The sequence below is a fragment of the Ooceraea biroi genome, chromosome 6 (assembly GCF_003672135.1).
Source record: "Ooceraea biroi isolate clonal line C1 chromosome 6, Obir_v5.4, whole genome shotgun sequence".
NCBI classification, from domain to species: Eukaryota; Metazoa; Arthropoda; class Insecta; order Hymenoptera; family Formicidae; genus Ooceraea; species Ooceraea biroi.
The window spans coordinates 5689792-5708004 of NC_039511.1; the positions used below are offsets into that span (position 1 = coordinate 5689792).

The following is an 18213-nucleotide window of genomic DNA, read 5'->3' on the forward strand; positions in this document are numbered from 1 at the left end:
GTATTGAAATGCCGATATTATTTTTCGTCCAAGAGAAGAGTCAAATTCGCCAAAGAGCCGTCTCTGAAATGTTTGAACTCGATGAGTTTGTGACGCCCAGTATTTACCGTTCATCATATTCAATTGTAACACTTGGGTGGAATATTTAAAATTAGACCTATTCTTATTTCAGTGTCCCCGCCGTAGGGATCTACTGCAAATGCTCGAGTCGCCGTGTAGATTGAACGAAGCCTTGTAAGAAATGCCGTGCAGAGTGTAGCAAAATCTCGCCTTTAGATAACTAATTTGCATCATCAGTTTTCCTCCCTTTCGTGCACTTATCGCGCATTATCATTATTTCGCTTGTAACATTTCCACAACAAATTGCGAGGGCGTATGGCATGTGGCACAAGTAGCCTGAACGGTAAAAACCGACTTACGTTTATCGACGTATCACACTTCCTATCTCGTGTACGTAAAAGCGATATCTCAACTCGTCTTAAAATTTCCATCTCGCAAACATTGACGCGATACCCGTTAAACAATTTTGACCAGTAAAAAGTATCAACAACCCTGCTATAGAAGTAGCAAAATTGCTTTACGCAAAATTGTATGTTCTGCGGTGCGTCATTCGCATTGGCATTTCGCGCAACCGCCGCATACTGTCGCATACACATTGATGAAGAAAAGATTGTTTAACTGTACTGTATTTACATTATCGAGATATAAAAATACTAACGAGAAACGTACTTATATAGACGAGGTCCTTCGCACGCATCACTTCTTTAGAAATTAATTAATTCATAGTCAAGTTTGGCAGTAATATTGTCCCTAGCTATTTGCATTTCTTATTGTTGCTTACAAGATTTTTCTCCTGCTTTAGTCTTCCGACAGAAACGTTCTTGCGGGACGCACTGCATGCTCATGCGATTTCTCATTCCCGTGTTTCGCTAGTTCCAGCTGTGCCATTACACGTGAAAACGCCTTTACTAGCTCGGAAGATTTCCAACTCTCCTTGGGGATCTTCACCATGGATATAAGAACGAATGCCCTCATTACCGTTACAATCATCCTCCATCATCACTGACGTTGAAAATACCAAATATTTGCATAAACATGCAACTTGAAACGATCCGCATTTCCTCGCTGAACCAGATCTCTCACCCACCGAACTGATAGAATGCGTTAAGCTCTTACACACGAAATAAGGATTCTACTGTCTCGATTAAATCTAGACAGATATATTTGAACAAAAAAAAGAGGACACATAAAAATGCAATTAATCGCCCATGCTGATTGTTAAGTCCAGTGATTGAAGTCTTTCAGAGCTTTAGCTAAATAAAAAATATAATAATACTAGTTGTAATTTAAGAAAATGCGGATATTTACAGCGAGATATCTTCTTGCTGCATTGCTACCAACGTACGTGGCACTCCTCTCGAGACGAAATGCCTCGGTACGAGGAAATGCTTCGGCACACGCGAACCATTCGATATACTCTAGCCTTAAGGAGAATAATAAAAATAATAATACTCGACGCATTCGTCGTTAACAACATTCCGTAGCCTATTCTGCAAAAACGGCTTTTAATATCTACGCAACGTGTGCACAAACACGCGTGCGTTTTCAGTGTATATACGTAGATAATAATATCCAGTATGCACAAGTATGTATATACTCTCGCACACACATCTCTAGAAATATATAGTAAATTTTATAAATGTGTGTTGTATATATTCGCCTTTGTATGTGTGTACAGTTTCTCACTAACACGATTACAGCCCAAGCGGGTAGCACGCGCGTTTCCTTGTATACGTATACGAGACATTTCGCGTATATCCTATATACGTGGAAGAGAGAATGGCGAAATATACGCGCGCGTGAGCGGCGTGCCATTAAGAATCGCGCCTGCGTTTCATTAACACTTTGTCTCCAGAGTGGCTCTTCTGACTTTGTCGGAGCAGTCAGCGTCCAGTTTCTCCTTGACTTCCGAATAGCTGCTGCCCGAACCCTCGGCCGACGACGTGTGCGGCCCGACTTCCTCCAGGGACAGCACCTCCGTGCCGGTGGGCGAGTAGCTCACGGTGGTCGCTTCGCTCGTCGGCGATGTCACGCAGCTATCACCCACGCTCCTGCTGCGCGGGGTGTATCGTGGCTTCTGGAACTGTTGGATATTCAGAGATAAGCTCGCCTGCATCGACGCTCTTTTCTCATCCGCGGGCTTTGAAGCTTGATCGTTATCGGCTTGCACGTCGACGTGAGACGGACTTCTTGAGCGTGGCACGTGAAGCGGACTCTCCGGATCTGCTGCCAGATCGGATGACAGGATCTTCGAACTCGCGGCTAATCTGCTCGCGCAGGGCGAATATTTTGGCAAGTTTAACGTGATCTTGTCCGAGCCCACCGACAAAGATGATCGCCCGAGTTTCTTGAGCGGGCTGCACGTCGATTTCTTCTTCTTCAGTTGCTTAGCGTCATTGTAGGAATCGAAGCTCTCGGTGGAGTCGCTCCTCTCCTGTTCCTTGCATTTCTCCAGGTTCTTCCTCTTCATCTTGGAACACGTACAATTCCAGAGAGATTTCTTTGCGGGTTCCGCGGCTTTTCCGTGCGTCGCGTCGGGTTTTCTGAATTTCGTGATGTTGTCCACGATGGAGATTTTATTGTGGTAACGTTGCCCGCTATCCTTATTAGCGCTGTTCGAATCCAACGCCGACTCTATACAATTGTACTTGAATCGAGATCCGGGAGATTTCTTCTCCGCTGTGGGCTGAGTGAGAATACCTCTACAATCAGTAACGTCCTTTTTAACATCACCGGAAGCATTGGAAAACGATGCGACCGACTTTTCTCCGATCGCGCATTGTCGGCAGTCTTCTACTAGTATATCGATCAAAGTCGTGCGAGCTCTTTGGCTGTCCGTTTCCTTGTGATTCTGACCGAATGAATTCTTTAGACTTCTGTGAACGATATTTTTCTGACTCTGAGCAAAGGGGTTTTTTAAATTTTTCGGGAGGTAAGTATGTTTCTTCATCAATTTTGTCGGACAATACACTTTAAAACCGTGACAATCGATTATTGTATCAGCAGGGACTTCGTGCTGCCACTTATCCTTTGCGTCCATAGACGAATCTTTCTGCTTCGAGCTTTTACTCTCCGATCTTACGTTAGACTTTTTCGCGTTACCCTCATTTGGATTTGGATTCTCCTCTTTGGAACGCGTTTTTTTGAACGAGTCTGAGCGATAGGTATCCTGATTTACAGCCTGCTGCTGCTCGCAGAAGAAGAATACATCATCTACAGAGGCGAAGGATGATTCTTCGTCACAGGGAAGGACAGGTGTCTTCTCCCCTGTGGGAGGCGACTGCTAGACAAGCTTCTCCGTTGGAGAGCTTGTCGAAATGGAGCTGACGGTGTTAGAATTGTTGGAAACGGTACGTCCTTGACTGCTCGCGTGCATGTGGTCCCCTCCCTGTCCCCCCTGGCTCTGGGAGAGGCTGAGTCGCCGTCAGTTTACCAATTCTACGCTTACGAATTGCTTCAGTCGTTCGAGGTATTGATTGTACAATTCCACATCGTTGTGGCCAGCACCCTGAAAAGTTTCATGTTTATATTTTGGGCAAATAGTAATATCGTATATATATATACGTGTAATTTGCATAATCTACATAAAGAATACAGAATCAAAATGTATAACAATATAAGACGTGAGAAATGTATAAACGTAAAAAGAATAATAAACAGGTTTTTCATAAGAACGTGATGTTTATTCTTGATACCTCAACCCATAGTGGTTCCACTGCTCGTGGACATCTTTCGTAGATCGCCAGACCATGACTAAAATTTATGACTTCATCCTCGGTGCCATGAATGACCAGAACAGGAGATGTTACCTTCGGTACTTTATCTATACTGCAAAAAAGTAAAAACGTTCAAACATTTTTCATTAAAATCCTGAAATTTTGATGATAAACAAAAAACTTTGACATTATTGATAGCGTATATACAAATCACAAGTTCGCATCCACGTTTCCATTTCTGTGTAAATAATGTCATTACGCAGAGATAGATGTCATACAGATCCACGCAAAACCAATTAGCAAAACACGACACAAATCGTGCAACGTAGGTTTTATACGTATACTTATACATCTGTTCGGTCATAAACTTGTACAGCTTCAGGAGCCACCTATAATAGCCTTAAAGTAACAATGCGGAAAACCGTTACTAATCTCGGTTTAGCTTCACAAATGCAAATTCGCAATGTATTCTGTTTCTCTAATTCTCGCATCGAATGCATGAAAATCCTTTAAAACTGAAAAAGTCATGTGCATGTCTTGCCTAGTCTTACCAAACAGTATTCGCAGACAGAGATACTCCGATGCACCGATACAGACTGTGTTGCATCGATGAGGGAGACTCTTCGCTTACCTGGTGAAAGCATCAAAAAACCAAGTCCTCTTTGTCTTGGGGAAGGCGACCCGCATGCCGGACATGAGCGGCGAGTGCAATACGACTGCACCGACCTCATATCGGGCAGCGAGGTCGACCGTGGGCACGGTACCGATGCTCTGTCCATAGAGTATTATGTTCTCCGGGCTGATACCATAGCGCGTGCGTAGCGCGTGCCACGCGGCGTCGATGTCCGCGTAGAGGTTCTTCTCGGACGGCTTGCCGCCCGACACCCCGTAGCCCGAGTAGTCGTAGCTGAATATGTTGCAGTTGATGCGCGAGCCGAGTCCCAGGTAGAAGCTCGACATCTGGCCGAGGTCGACGGCGTTGCCGTGCGAGAAGAGGATGGTGAAGCGCGCGGTCGCCGAGCAGCGGACGAAGAGACATGCGATCCGGTTGCCGCGCGAGGTCCTCGCGTAGAAGCCCTCCACCGACTCCTTCTCGCGCTCGGTGTACTGCCACTCGGCGCGCTCGGTCAGCGAGATGGAGAACTTGGAGCCCTCGTCCTCGACGAACGTGTACGTGGGCTCGGGCGGCAGGAACGCCAGCTTGTCCGCGATCCTAGATGGGCAGGGCGGGCAGCAGAACAAGCAACACAGTTCACTCAGGCTCAGGCCGTTCATTGTGCTCTGGCACGGACGCGCGGCGGCCACGCCACCGCGCACGCACGAGACACCGTTTTTCCCGTATCACGTCTCCTCCTCGTGTGGCCTCTGCATCGAGCTGTCGGCGAACAGGACCGCCAGACCGATATGGACCGATACTCTGGCCGGATCTCACGCAGGGCTCGAGCTCTCGATCAGGCGACACTGCTCTACCGCGGCTAACACGGACACCGCGATTCCTCTCAATCACTTAATGAATCATGACGCGAGGCGTCATTTGTTATCAGTTTGTTTCCTGAGAGAGCCACTCACAATGATTCAGCCATGACGGCTCGCGAGACGGACAATTTCTCTCCCACCTTTCCTTCTTCCTTCTCTCACGTTCCCACTCTCTCTTTCTCCTTCGCTCTCTCTCTCTCTTTCTTTATCTCCCTCGTTTCCCTCTCTCTTCCTCACCGTGCTCCCCTCGCCCATCTAGCGTACTTTCATTGTGTCGAGTGAGACAAAGCACGAGACAGAGAGGGAGACTGCCGTACCACTTTGTTGGTGTCGCATTCGCACTCGGTGCCATCGAGTTTCGCCAACAATCGTTGCGTGTCGGACGGCAAAAGCCGATCAAATCCGATCAGTCTCATGACGAGTCTTTAACGTGACTCGTCCAGCCGCTTTCGCGTTACGCAACGCGATAATACATGGCGCGTAACTTGAATGATTTTCATTTCCGATGGTATAAAAATTTATGCACTTTCTCGTCGATATAGCGTGAACACTGAATAAAAGTTCCTCTGACTTGCCGTTGAATCGTATTGCATAAAAATTAAAGCGTCTTACTTACTATATTGTATTGTATTGTGTGAAAGTAAAATATTTTCTGGCCCACCATTGAGTAGTACTTGCGAAAACGAAATAATGGTTGGCTTAATCTTGAGTTATACTACTTGAGTTATACTACGTCTGTTTAGACAGTGCAGACACCTGGCGGACAGTTTTATATGGAGAAGTTATTGGCGCTCGTAACACCGAGCCGTGGCGTTACCTACCGGAATTCATTTGAATTAAATAGACACACATTGCAATATGGTTTGCAATTTTTGTCATCAGTATTTATTTTAAATATATAAGTGAAATAATGTGTTAACAAGGAGTGAATTAAAAGAGAAGAATAATATTTGAAGAAAGTTGTGCTGTGACCACTTCATAACTGGTTTGGTATACTCCAAAAAGGTAAGGTAATAAATATAATTAATAAAAATTAAATAGCATTTTTAAATTAAATTTAATATTTTCTATGCACTTGATTAAAAGATGCTGAAAGATTACATATAAGTTCTTCAAAAATAAATAAATTCTTATAAAAGTAAGCATGTACCGATTAAAGCGTAATTTTTATCTTTAGTCAACAATTATGAAGTGCATTTTATGATATTGCAAAGCGGTATGTGACACGCTTTATCGTATCAACTTGGTTTGTCATTAAAAGTTTATGTAATGGAAGATACTATTACAACGTAATTTGCAATAATTTAATTGATAAATAAAATATTTTACAACATAAATAATGCGAAGTATACGACGCGTCGTTGGTTAATTCTAATGATGTTGGCACCTATATTTTACGTCTCACTTACCAACCACGAGTGGTATTGCTTCGTTTCGTTTATCTCAATGTTCTCGATCCTATCGACGATCTTAATTAAAATTAAATATAACTGTAATAGTAACAAGAAATAATATACATTTCATATGCTTGGAGAATAAATATTCAGATAATCACCGCAAGTTCTGGTTTTGTCTTACAAGTAGAAACGGACGTTTACGTCGCTTAACTATAAATACATCATTAGTAGGTGTAGAATGCCACAGTTTTGAGAATTCTGGATATTCTAGTTGCTTAGGGATACTTAAATCTTATCTCCGTTGTCTGTCGTGAATCGTGACTTCAACAACACAAGTTGGCCATCTTCTACGACTCGTAGAAAACAAAATTTTCAAGTTGCACAAGTGCAGTAGTAATAATACTTTAGAGCGACAAAATTATAAAAAAAAAGAATCGCTCAGACAGACAAATATTCAGTACAGTTTTGAGCGTTCTGATAAAAACAGCGAAGAAAAAAATCACGTTAAATCTCCTGACTAGATTAGCACTCGGTAAGCACTCGTCCAGTCTCACGAGTTTTAGCTTCACCGTACGTGAAATCGCTATAAGCGGTTTTGGGAACAATCTACAGGAACAATGGCACTGTCGCCGTTGCGCTATCAGTCAGGCGTGCATAAATCTGCCGTACCGCAATTGCGATAAAAATAGGTGAACAGAAATGCGGAAATAATCATCAATTACATCCGCCGTTACTATGCGGTGCGAACGGATGCTTAGGATTGCACGTTTACAAATGCTTATTCAAACAGCTTTTTAGCATAGTGCCAAATGCGGAAGAAGTACTCGTCTTTCCTAAGTAATCTCGCTCTCGCGTACGAATGTATGTCTGCGTCCATGTTGTGTTCCCGCAGCCACGAACTCGTATTCTCCGTGCTGAAGCTCACCGATGCAGTCTCGCCTTTGTCCATTGCTTCTGCGATTGGCTCGTCGAATGACAGTTCTGTTGAAGAAACAGTTAGAGGATTAATAAAATTTTTTATTTCTGGTTTTGGTAGAAATTGCATTATGGAACAGTAGATCGTACGTGAGGTCGGTACGATCTTGAAAGGTTCTTCTGATTCCAAATGATCGCTGAATCCGATCTCATTTCGCGCGAAAATCCTCACGAGATATTCATGATTCTCCTGCAGGTCTCGGATATTCAGTTTCTGGATGTCCGCGTTCACCCTTCCTACTTCCATCCACATGGTTTTTCTGGCGTCCCTAATAGCGATTTTGTAGCCCTCCAAAGGCGCGCCGCCATCCGATTCGGGTCTGCCCCATTCGATTACCATTGTGTTCGCCGCGATTTGTCTCATCTCTAACGGAGCGGTAGGTGGCGACGGGACGTCTGCAAAAGAATAAAAAAACAAGTTAGGATTATAGGATGTCCATCAGCTGTTCATAAATATATCGACGATATTATAAGTTAACTTACTGGCATGAGTTTTCAGTGTAACTGGCTCGGAATTAGTTGGTGTGCTAAGTCCCACACTATTTTCAGCAAAGATTCTGAAGAGAAACTCGCTTTCCTTCAAGTTCTCGATGCAGTATTGTTGCGTCGTAGCGTCGAGAGTAACAACCTTTGTCCATCTGGCGCCTTTTCCGATTAATGGTCTCTTCTCGATTATGTAGCCTGCAACGATGAGAAAACAATAATACTCAAGTAACGTTAGTACAAAGAGTTGTAAAAATTGCGATTTCGCACAAGTTCACCTGTCAATTCTGATCCTCCTGTGGTAGCTGGCGGTGACCAAGTCAGAGTAACGCTCTTGCTCGTGACGTTTGTCGCTCGCACATTTAAGGGGCACGAGGGTGGTGCTAAAGAAGATTCAAATTACAACTCACATAATATACATTTTATCGCATAGAATAAATTGTTTTGCAACTAGTGAAAACGCAAGCAGAACGGGACGTAAGCAATAAATAACTTACTTTTTACAACGACCATTTTCGTTGACGGAAATATGCCTAGCAGCGCATATATACTGTTTTCAGTGAGTTTTTTTATTTCTAAGCAAAAGCGAAAGCGTTAATAATAGTTAGGCGATATTTCAGGGATTAGCAATAGCCAGGAACGTCTAAAAAAATAACTGATTAGCTTACTCGGTCGTTTGCCAACTGTTATTGCTTCCTCCGCCGTGTACGGAAGACCAGTACCGACACTGTTTTTGGCCGTTATACGGAAATTGTATGATACATCAGTTTTTAGATCTGATATCATGGCATTAGTGACATCCCCCTTTGTACTCGTAATCTAAAAAGACGCGTATAAATATTTGCAACAGTTTAGATATCGATGTGAATAAAAAAAGCCTATATATTAACCTTTTGCCAAATCTTCTTCGATGTTTCTTTAGCTTCTATGATATAATCTGTGATAGGTGTACCACCATCGTTCTCTGGAGGCTCCCACTTGATCGTGAACGATGTTTTCGTCATTCCAGAAATTTCCAGTGGTCCTCTTGGCGGTGCCGGTGGTTCTGTTATAAACAACAAATATAATTCCCAATTATTTTTCTTATTATATTTATTTTAATATTCTTCTATTTAACAAAATTAAAATTATTATAATCTTTTCCGTACCGAATGAACTCCTTGTTCTGATTGGCTCGGACTCCAAGGGGTCTGAGGATCCGATCTCATTTTTAGCGATTATTCTGAATGAATAGTCGACATTTTGCTGCAATTTTTGTGCGCAGAAACTCTCCACTTCTTTGTCGACGTCACCTACTTTTGTCCAAATATCCTTATTCGCCTCACATTTTTCGATGATATATCTCTCCAGTTCTACGCCACCATCATCGGCTGGCGGTTGCCATTCTATTGTAACACGATCTTGTCTAATCTCTTTCGCAACAACTGGTCCTTGAGGTTTGCTCGGTTTGTCTACAATGTGATATTAAATGCATTACATTCTATTTTTAAAACTCTCATTTTTAAGTATATATATGTACATCTAATGCTCAGAATTACATAAAAATAAAATACATAAATAAAAGAAATATATGAAAGATATGAACCTATAACACGAAGGCGACACTCTATTGACGAGCTACCGGCTTCGTTCGTCGCTTTTACAGTATAGACAGCTGTATCATCTCTGACGAGCGAAGGAATCGTAATAATGGATATGTCCTCCTTAGTTTCAACGGAAATGCGATTGTCGGTTATCTTTTTGTTGTTTTTCGTCCATGTTACTTCTGGTCTTGGGAATCCACTGATACGGATCTCAACCGTCCATTTATCGCCTACTGCTAATCTCTGGTTGGTCAAGCTTCTATCGCAAGTTATTTTTGGAGATTCCTGGATCTTTAATTGACACGATGTTTCGGCCGTGCCTGCATCATTTTGAGCTCTAACTGTAAACGTAGCCGAAGATGTTTCCGTGGTTTTTGAAATCGTGTATTTAGCCACGCGATTTTCGTACGTGATGCTGGGATCTTCGAAGATTTCATCATTTTTCAACCTAGAAAATCAGTTGCAAAATATAGTTCAAGAGTAACAATTGACATATTTAACTACCATCATTAGGAAAATGTCGTAGATAGAAAAATACCATGTAATACGCGGTGCCGGTACGCCGCCGATTACGCAAGAAAGCGTTACGGTCTCTCCTAATCCAATCACGATGCTCTTGAGTGCTTCGAGAACGATCGGTGATTCGAACGCCGATAGCTTAGAAATTCTTAGATACGGCGTGTTCGGCGATGCCTCGCCCGGGCCAGCTTCGTTGACAGCTGTTACACGGAAGGTGTATTCCTTGTCAGTGGTCAAATCTGTCAACTTGTACGTAGTTTCGCTTATTGTCTTCGTGACTCTGCTCCATCTTGAAATAAAAAAGAATTGTCTTATATGTGCAAATGTTTAAATAAACCAATATTTTTCTTCTTTTTCATAACAATTTTAATGAATATACTTACGAAGATTCCGTCTTTTCGCGATATTCCAAAATGTATTCGATGATCGGCGAATGTCCGTCTGATTCTGGTTTGTTCCAATGAAGAGTAACGCTGTTGTCGGTTATTTCAAGGGGTTCTGGAATTCCTGGTGCTCCGGGTACCTCTGCAACAGGCATATTCATGATAATTTTTACTTCTTTCTTCTCATTTATTCATGGACATTCATGGAGCATATCTCGTATTATATTATATTCAATATAATAGTAAATATACTTACGCACGACAATGACGCTGATTTCTATACTATCCTCTCCGAGAGGATTAGTTAATTTTAGATTATAATCGCCGAAATCTTTTTCTTGCACGTCTCTAATCGTTAAAACAGCTGAACTTTCATCAATGGATGCGACGATTCGTTTAGATTTCCTAAGAGCGCGGCCGTTAACGGTCCATTCGTCATTCGGTAGTGGCGTAGCCGTGAATTTCACAAGAATGTCAATGTCATCACCTTTCGTCGTCTTGTATATTTTTAGCGTATCAAGATTAATCTTGGGTGGCGCTTCGATAACTGAAATAAATTTGACAATTTAAATGTTTAAAGAGATTAATGTAAAATAGAAAGCTAGAATATGAGTAACACTAATGTAGTTGAAATATTATCGGATATCTGAGATAATTACAACGTGTAATCTATAAATAGAACCTACCTTCGACTTTTAATCTAGACGATGTTTTCACATTAGCAACTACAGCAGTGTATTCGGCAATATCGTCAGTCGTGCATTTCTTAACGATAAGTTTCTTAACATTTCCTTCGTCGACGATACTGTATTTTGGAGATTGTGTGCAATCAATAATCTCGCCTTTCCTGTAAATAACGCATGATCCATCATATATGTATACATGTATTTTTTTCCAATTTTATCAATTGTCAAGGAAGACAAGTCTTTTTTTTGTTTTTACATCTGTAAAAATAAAAGTCGATTTACCTTAACCATGTTACTGGTATATCGGCGCGTGACAGTTCAATAAGGAAAGTTGCGTCAGCGTTGAGAGGCACCAGAGTGACATCCGGCAATTTTTTGATGAAATCTACTTCGGGTTCTTCAACCGTCAGACTAGCTGACGAAGTCTGATCGCCAACTTGACAAGAATAAATTCCCGCATCTTCTACTTCTGCATCGTAAATCTTCAGTTTTTGTCTCTTGCCATCGATCGATAGTCGCACGTGCTCGGAGAATTGCAACTCTTGACCATCTTTAAACCAACGTACTAAAGCATCACCTTTCGTTAGTTCTATGTCAAACGTTGCTTTCTCGCCTCTCGCAATAGTTACGTCCTGCATTTTGGTAATAATTTCTGGTGGTAATTCGACAACCGTAACTTCCGCCGTGCACTCTTCATCTGGTAATGCGCACGTATATTCGCCCTCGTCGTGAACTGATGCGGTTCTGATGAGAAGTTTCCTTATCGTACCATCCTTTACGAACTCTAATTTTCCCTTGCTCGGTGTTAATAATTCGCCGTCTTTTCGCCATGTTACATCAGCCGTTTGAGACGTGATCTCGACTTCCAAAATCGCCACCTCGCGCTCCTTCACCTCGAAGTCTTGCAGCTTTTTGACAAATTCCGGTTTAGTGGCCCGAACGATAACGTTGCTGGATGTCACTTGATTCTTAACGGTACACTTATATGTTCCTGCGTCAGATGGACTGCTCTTTTTAATGAGTAACCTGTGTACGCGTCCTTCTTGGATTATCTCGCGGTGGTCCATCCCGCTAATTTCTTTATCGTTATGCCACCAGACCGTGGAAACAGTATGAGATGTCTCACAGTTCAGTTCTAGAGTTTTGTACTCATCGATTACGACTTCATTTTGCAGTTTTCTCGTGAAGGAAACTTTAGCAACATCTACCGTGACTTTTGCACCATGAGAAGCTTTTCCCACCGGATTATTAGCGACACATTTATAATCCCCAGCATCAGTTTCGGAGTCTGCGTTCCTAATTTCGAGCATAATATTTTCACCATCATAACTTTCTGTGATATTGAGCGATTTTTCAAGCGGTTTGTTGTTTCTGAGCCAGGTAACTTCCGGAACAGGATTTCCAGTGACTTTGGCAACCAATTTAAAGGTGCCTTTTTCCGGAACGACCAACTCTTGAAAACGTTCAGTAAACAACGGTGGTTCCGGGGCACCGCTTGGTACTTCTGTATTTAAGAAATATGATATTATTATTACAAAGCATTATTATTATTAATAAAGAAACATTTATTTTATCTGCAGTGTAGTTGTTTTTTTTTATACAGTATAATAGGCAGCAACAATAAATCATACCCTGAACAAACGAAACGTGTTTGTCGCTCGTATAATGCTCGAAGTTAATGTTGGCTTGTGATTTGGAGTTAACTGAAAGCATATTAGTAAAGGACTACTTTGTGAAATTATGTCTGGCAATAGCTGCTGTGAGCTTTATCAATCGAAGCGACATTAAAGTAATGCTATTAACTTGTTTAGTTTATATTTGATTTGATTAGCATTAATTAGCTGGCAAAGCAGATGTCAATTATTCTTGGCCGATTTTTATGATAGTAAATTAAAGAAAGATAGTAAAAAAGCAAAGTATTAAAATCCAACTGAAACAAATGATATTATTGATCTTACTTTCAACGGTCAATGTAGCTCGAGTTTCGGCTTTGCCGACATCATTAATAGCTACGACTGAATATTCTCCACTGTCGGCCAGTTGGGGTTGTATTAAGCTCAACATATTAACGTGTCCGTCTTGCTTCGGTTGCAGATTCTTTATCGGTTTTCCATCTTTATACCACGTTATTTTCGGCGATGGATTACCGACTATTTGAGTTGACAGAACAACAGTTTCGCCTTCTTTGATCACATAAGATTGTAAGGGTTCCAAAATTTCAGGCGGTTCACTCTTTCCAGTTTTCACCTGTTTTGTAAAAAAATTCAATTAATTGTTTAATTAATCTCATTAATCTCACTAATCTCTAACAAATGAAGATGACTTCTATAAATTAGTTTCGCGTTGTTAATGTTAACCGACCTTCACAGGAATGTCGATAGTAGCTTCACCCTCTCTGTTCTTAGCGACGATCTTGTATCTTCCTTCCTGTTTCTTTTGAATTTTGGAGATTTTTACGACACTGCAGTACATATGCATGTCGCTTTCGGTCGCGATTACGATATTTCGTTCGTTGACTACCTGAACGTCTTTATAGTACCATGTTACATCTGGTTCTGGTACAGCGACTAATCGACATTCCAATATTACATCATCACCTTCGTTTACGTATTTCGCTTTTGGTTTTCGAGAGAATGTAGGTGGAATACCCTCCAATATATCCGCAAGAGATGATTCTCTGAGCATAGTAATAATAATTAAAATTAGTATAAGTAACAAGCTGTTTTTTATTAAAATAATGTATGTTCTTGTTGATTTCATATAAAGTATAATAAAATATCGAATTATTCAACGAGATGTCGAGATATTAAATAGAATGACTCGAGTTGTTACTATATCTGAATAATCCGTTTTTTAAGAGAGTTGTTTGTAAGAAATGTGTACCTTGAAAGACTTTTCCTCGAAGGACCGGTAACATCTGATCCATGATCTGATAGGGGAGCTTCAACGATAAGTTCAGTAGTACTGGATGCAAATCCTGCAGCGTTTTTAGCAACACAGGTAAAAGTACCGGCGTCTTCGGGAAATACTTCTCTGATTATTAAGGTAGCAACATTATCTTCATCATAATATATTTGGAAATCAGTAGATGGCTTGATAATAGCAGTTTGACGGAACCAGGTTATTTGTGGTCTTGGTATGCCTTCTACCTGGCATTCAAATTGAACAGTATAACCATCTAATGTATGGATCGGCTGTAATTTTTCGATAAATCTTGGAGCTGATGCTTTTTCTCCTGGAGCCGGTTCTAAAAAAAGTACAAACATATAAAATGAACAATCGGAAAGCTTTGTAGCATATTTTAAATTGCAAGTACATATAGTAGGAATAATCTGATTGATAACATTCATCGTCGTTTTAGTTTTCTAAATGGACACTTACTTTCGAAGATTGGTAATTTATCAATCTTTTCATGGAGTTTTCGTTGCAAGTACACAGTGTAGTGTACTTCGTCCAATAAGTATTGTGCCGGTACCCAGCCTTTCTCTTCGGTCAAATGCTTCTTTACAAACCACCAATCCTGATTGGTATGATCTGCGCGAAGTAAAATTTTACTTTATTGCATTCAATAGAAATAAGTTATTTATCAGTCAAGTAATCACTATCGTTGTTTATGATTAGACATTATTGTTTATGATATAAATTATCATACATTATCAACATTGTTGCCTGTATTATAGGTAAATTGAGTAAAGTGAGTGTATAAGGTATTGCCTTACCAATAATGTAAACTTTTTCTCCTTCGACTAAATTAATAGCTTCTTCCGTTTCGGCCACATAAGAACAGATTGAGTACATTGTATCACCATCACGAATGACATATTCGATATCCTCAACTAAAAACCATTAATAAGTTATTTAAAATAAAAAAATATAATTTTAGTAAATGTATAATTATATTATTGTGTGTTAAAAAATTATACACAAACCTTCTTCGGAGATGTCCTCTTCTCTAGTAATGCTGAGAGAAACATCTTCTGCAATATTTTACATAAATGTTAAATAAAATATTGATCAGTTATCGAATGCGGTTGTTTAATGCAATTGTAATATAGCAGGAAGTCTTCTATGTGAAAATTAGGCGCATATTTATATACGCACACATATATACATGTACATGTAGCATTTATTAAGCATTTAAATATGCATATTTAAATATTAATTGCTTAGATAAATTGCATATTATATATTATATTATAAAATAATATGCAATTAATACCGATATGCTTTTCAGACGCGGCAAATTAATGATTACATTGAGGATAATAGGTAAAGAAATTATTGTTTCCTGAAAAGAGCAGCATATTATTTAAATGAAGGAAAGGAAAGGTAAAGTACGACAATATATCGTACAGATTTATTGTTAAAAAATCAGGACGGCTGTCAAAATATATTAAATATTATTTTAGTTAAAAGCATCTAGGTTAATTCAATTTTGTTTGCTATTGCATGAATGCATGTAGACATCATCGAACCTTCTTCATACGTAGAGACACGTCTCTTGCTCTTCAATTTCAGCGCCAAAGACTCAACATCTGTTTCTTCATATGAATATTTTCTATCACGTTTTAATTGCACTTTAACATCCTCTTCAATTTCTTCCACACTATATGGAACTTTTTGTTTCTTTTTCTTTCGTCTTAATGGTATGCTCATTTCGTCGACGTCAAGTTCTTCGATGCTATATGCTTTGTCTTCTTCTTCCGATTCATCAATAATCTCTTCGATAATTGGTCCTGAATCATCTCCGACTTCTTGAATAATTTTAATTGTTTCTTCTCCCGTCTCTTCTGAATATGTCAGTGGACGTTTCTTTGGCTTCAGGCGAACTTTACCAGACATTGAAATATCCTCTTCTTCATATGTATTTAACGAGATTTTAAATTCTTGTTCCACATCTTCTTTTGTTTTTGTAGTACGTGGTCTAAACGTTACATTCTCCACTTCAGTGACTTCTTTGATATCTGGTCTGGGTTTCTTCTTTGGCCGTAATTTACGTAAAGTAACATCTTCATAAATTTCTTCAATAGGTTTTGGTGCCTTCTTAGGTGGCTTACGTTTCAACGTGAATTCCTCAATTACTTCCTTAGGTTCTTCTACCTCTTCGACTTTTTGAATTGTTAATTCCTCTGCGACTGTTTCTTTGACTTCTGCTACTGGTTTCTTTTTCTTTATTAATACATCCGTTGAAGTCTCTGTAGTTTCTTTTTCCTTTTCCTTTTTTTCTTTAGGTGTGGCAATAGTCACTTCTGATATTTCTTCTGTTTCGACTTTCTTTTTCGGTTTTTTCTTTAACGTGATTTGTTCGGTAATATCTTCTACTTCCTCTTTTCTTTCTTCAACGACCGGTTTCTGAATTGTTACTTCATCTGCTGCTTCTTCTTTGATAGGCTTCTTTTTTGGTTTCTTTATTGCTATTTTTTCAGAAATTTCTTCAACCGCTTCTTCTTTTTCTTCTACCGGGATTGGTTTCTTTATAGTAACTTCAGCAGCCTCCTCCTCGATGATAGGTTTCTTCTTTGGCTTTTTCTTTAATGTGACCTCTTCGGTGATTTCTTCTACCTCTTCTTTTCTTTCCTCAATTACTGGTTTTTTAATTGTCACTTCATCCGCGGCTACTTCTTCTTTGACAGGTTTCTTTTTCGGTTTCTTTATTTTCACTTTTTCAGAGACTTCTTCCGGCACTGTTTCCTTTTCCTCTATCGGAATTGGTTTTTTTATGGTAACGTCAGCAGCCTCCTCCTCGATGATAGGTTTCTTCTTTGGCTTTTTCTTTAATGTGACCTCTTCGGTGGTTTCTTCTACCTCTTCTTTTCTTTCCTCAATTACTGGTTTTTTAATTGTCACTTCATCCGCGGCTACTTCTTCTTTGACAGGCTTCTTTTTCGGTTTCTTTATTTCCACTTTTTCAGAGACTTCTTCCGGCACTGTTTCCTTTTCCTCTATCGGAATTGGTTTTTTCATAGTAACGTCAGCAGCCTCCTCCTCGATGATAGGTTTCTTCTTTGGCTTTTTCTTTAATGTGACCTCTTCGGTGGTTTCTTCTACCTCTTCTTTTCTTTCCTCAATTACTGGTTTTTTAATTGTCACTTCATCCGCGGCTACTTCTTCTTTGACAGGCTTCTTTTTCGGTTTCTTTATTTCCACCTTTTCAGAGACTTCTTCCGGCACTGTTTCCTTTTCCTCTATCGGAATTGGTTTTTTTATGGTAACGTCAGCAGCCTCCTCCTCGATGATAGGTTTCTTCTTTGGCTTTTTCTTTAATGTGACCTCTTCGGTGGTTTCTTCTACCTCTTCTTTTCTTTCCTCAATTACTGGTTTTTTAATTGTCACTTCATCCGCGGCTACTTCTTCTTTGACAGGCTTCTTTTTCGGTTTCTTTATTTCCACCTTTTCAGAGACTTCTTCCGGCACTGTTTCCTTTTCCTCTATCGGAATTGGTTTTTTTATGGTAACGTCAGCAGCCTCCTCCTCGATGATAGGTTTCTTCTTTGGCTTTTTCTTTAATGTAACCTCTTCGGTGGTTTCTTCTACCTCTTCTTTTCTTTCCTCAATTACTGGTTTTTTAATTGTCACTTCATCCGCGGCTACTTCTTCTTTGACAGGCTTCTTTTTCGGTTTCTTTATTTCCACCTTTTCAGAGACTTCTTCCGGCACTGTTTCCTTTTCCTCTATCGGAATTGGTTTTTTTATGGTAACGTCAGCAGCCTCCTCCTCGATGATAGGTTTCTTCTTTGGCTTTTTCTTTAATGTGACCTCTTCGGTGGTTTCTTCTACCTCTTCTTTTCTTTCCTCAATTACTGGTTTTTTAATTGTCACTTCATCCGCGGCTACTTCTTCTTTGACAGGCTTCTTTTTCGGTTTCTTTATTTCCACTTTTCAGAGACTTCTTCCGGCACTGTTTCCTTTTCCTCTATCGGAATTGGTTTTTTATA

The 18213-nt window shown here is 40.1% G+C and overlaps 2 protein-coding genes and 1 long non-coding RNA gene across 3 annotated transcripts in view; 1 reads left to right on the top strand and 2 right to left on the bottom strand.

Annotated features, from left to right (window-relative positions):
* Positions 1-3120: 3120 nt before the first annotated feature.
* On the bottom strand, positions 3121-5382 carry LOC105286640 (alpha/beta hydrolase domain-containing protein 17B). The gene is made up of 3 exons (XM_011351722.3): positions 4408-5382; positions 3756-3888; positions 3121-3568 (listed from the first exon to the last, which is right to left on the bottom strand). The coding sequence occupies exons 1-3, from the start codon at positions 5049-5051 to the stop codon at positions 3485-3487; spliced, it is 861 nt and encodes a 286-aa protein (XP_011350024.1). The 5' UTR covers positions 5052-5382; the 3' UTR covers positions 3121-3484.
* Positions 5383-6174: 792 nt separating this feature from the next.
* LOC105284951 overlaps positions 6175-18213 on the top strand; it is a 57118-nt gene continuing 45079 nt past the window's right edge. Inside the window, exon 1 of the long non-coding RNA XR_003406630.1 lies at positions 6175-6257. This is a non-coding gene — a long non-coding RNA (uncharacterized LOC105284951). The remainder of the gene's footprint in view (positions 6258-18213) is intronic.
* The window catches only part of LOC105286657 (titin), a 119348-nt gene continuing 107677 nt past the window's right edge, over positions 6543-18213 (bottom strand). Inside the window, 21 exon segments of the mRNA XM_026970173.1 lie at positions 6543-7630; positions 7715-8020; positions 8108-8305; positions 8386-8490; positions 8776-8926; positions 8998-9152; positions 9256-9558; positions 9693-10138; positions 10229-10498; positions 10593-10734; positions 10849-11139; positions 11279-11439; positions 11561-12782; positions 13237-13525; positions 13640-13955; positions 14162-14525; positions 14660-14812; positions 14998-15114; positions 15208-15255; positions 15754-18156; positions 18159-18212. Of these exon segments, the coding sequence (XP_026825974.1) occupies positions 7428-7630; positions 7715-8020; positions 8108-8305; positions 8386-8490; positions 8776-8926; positions 8998-9152; positions 9256-9558; positions 9693-10138; positions 10229-10498; positions 10593-10734; positions 10849-11139; positions 11279-11439; positions 11561-12782; positions 13237-13525; positions 13640-13955; positions 14162-14525; positions 14660-14812; positions 14998-15114; positions 15208-15255; positions 15754-18156; positions 18159-18212 (7697 nt within the window). The 3' untranslated portion in view covers positions 6543-7427.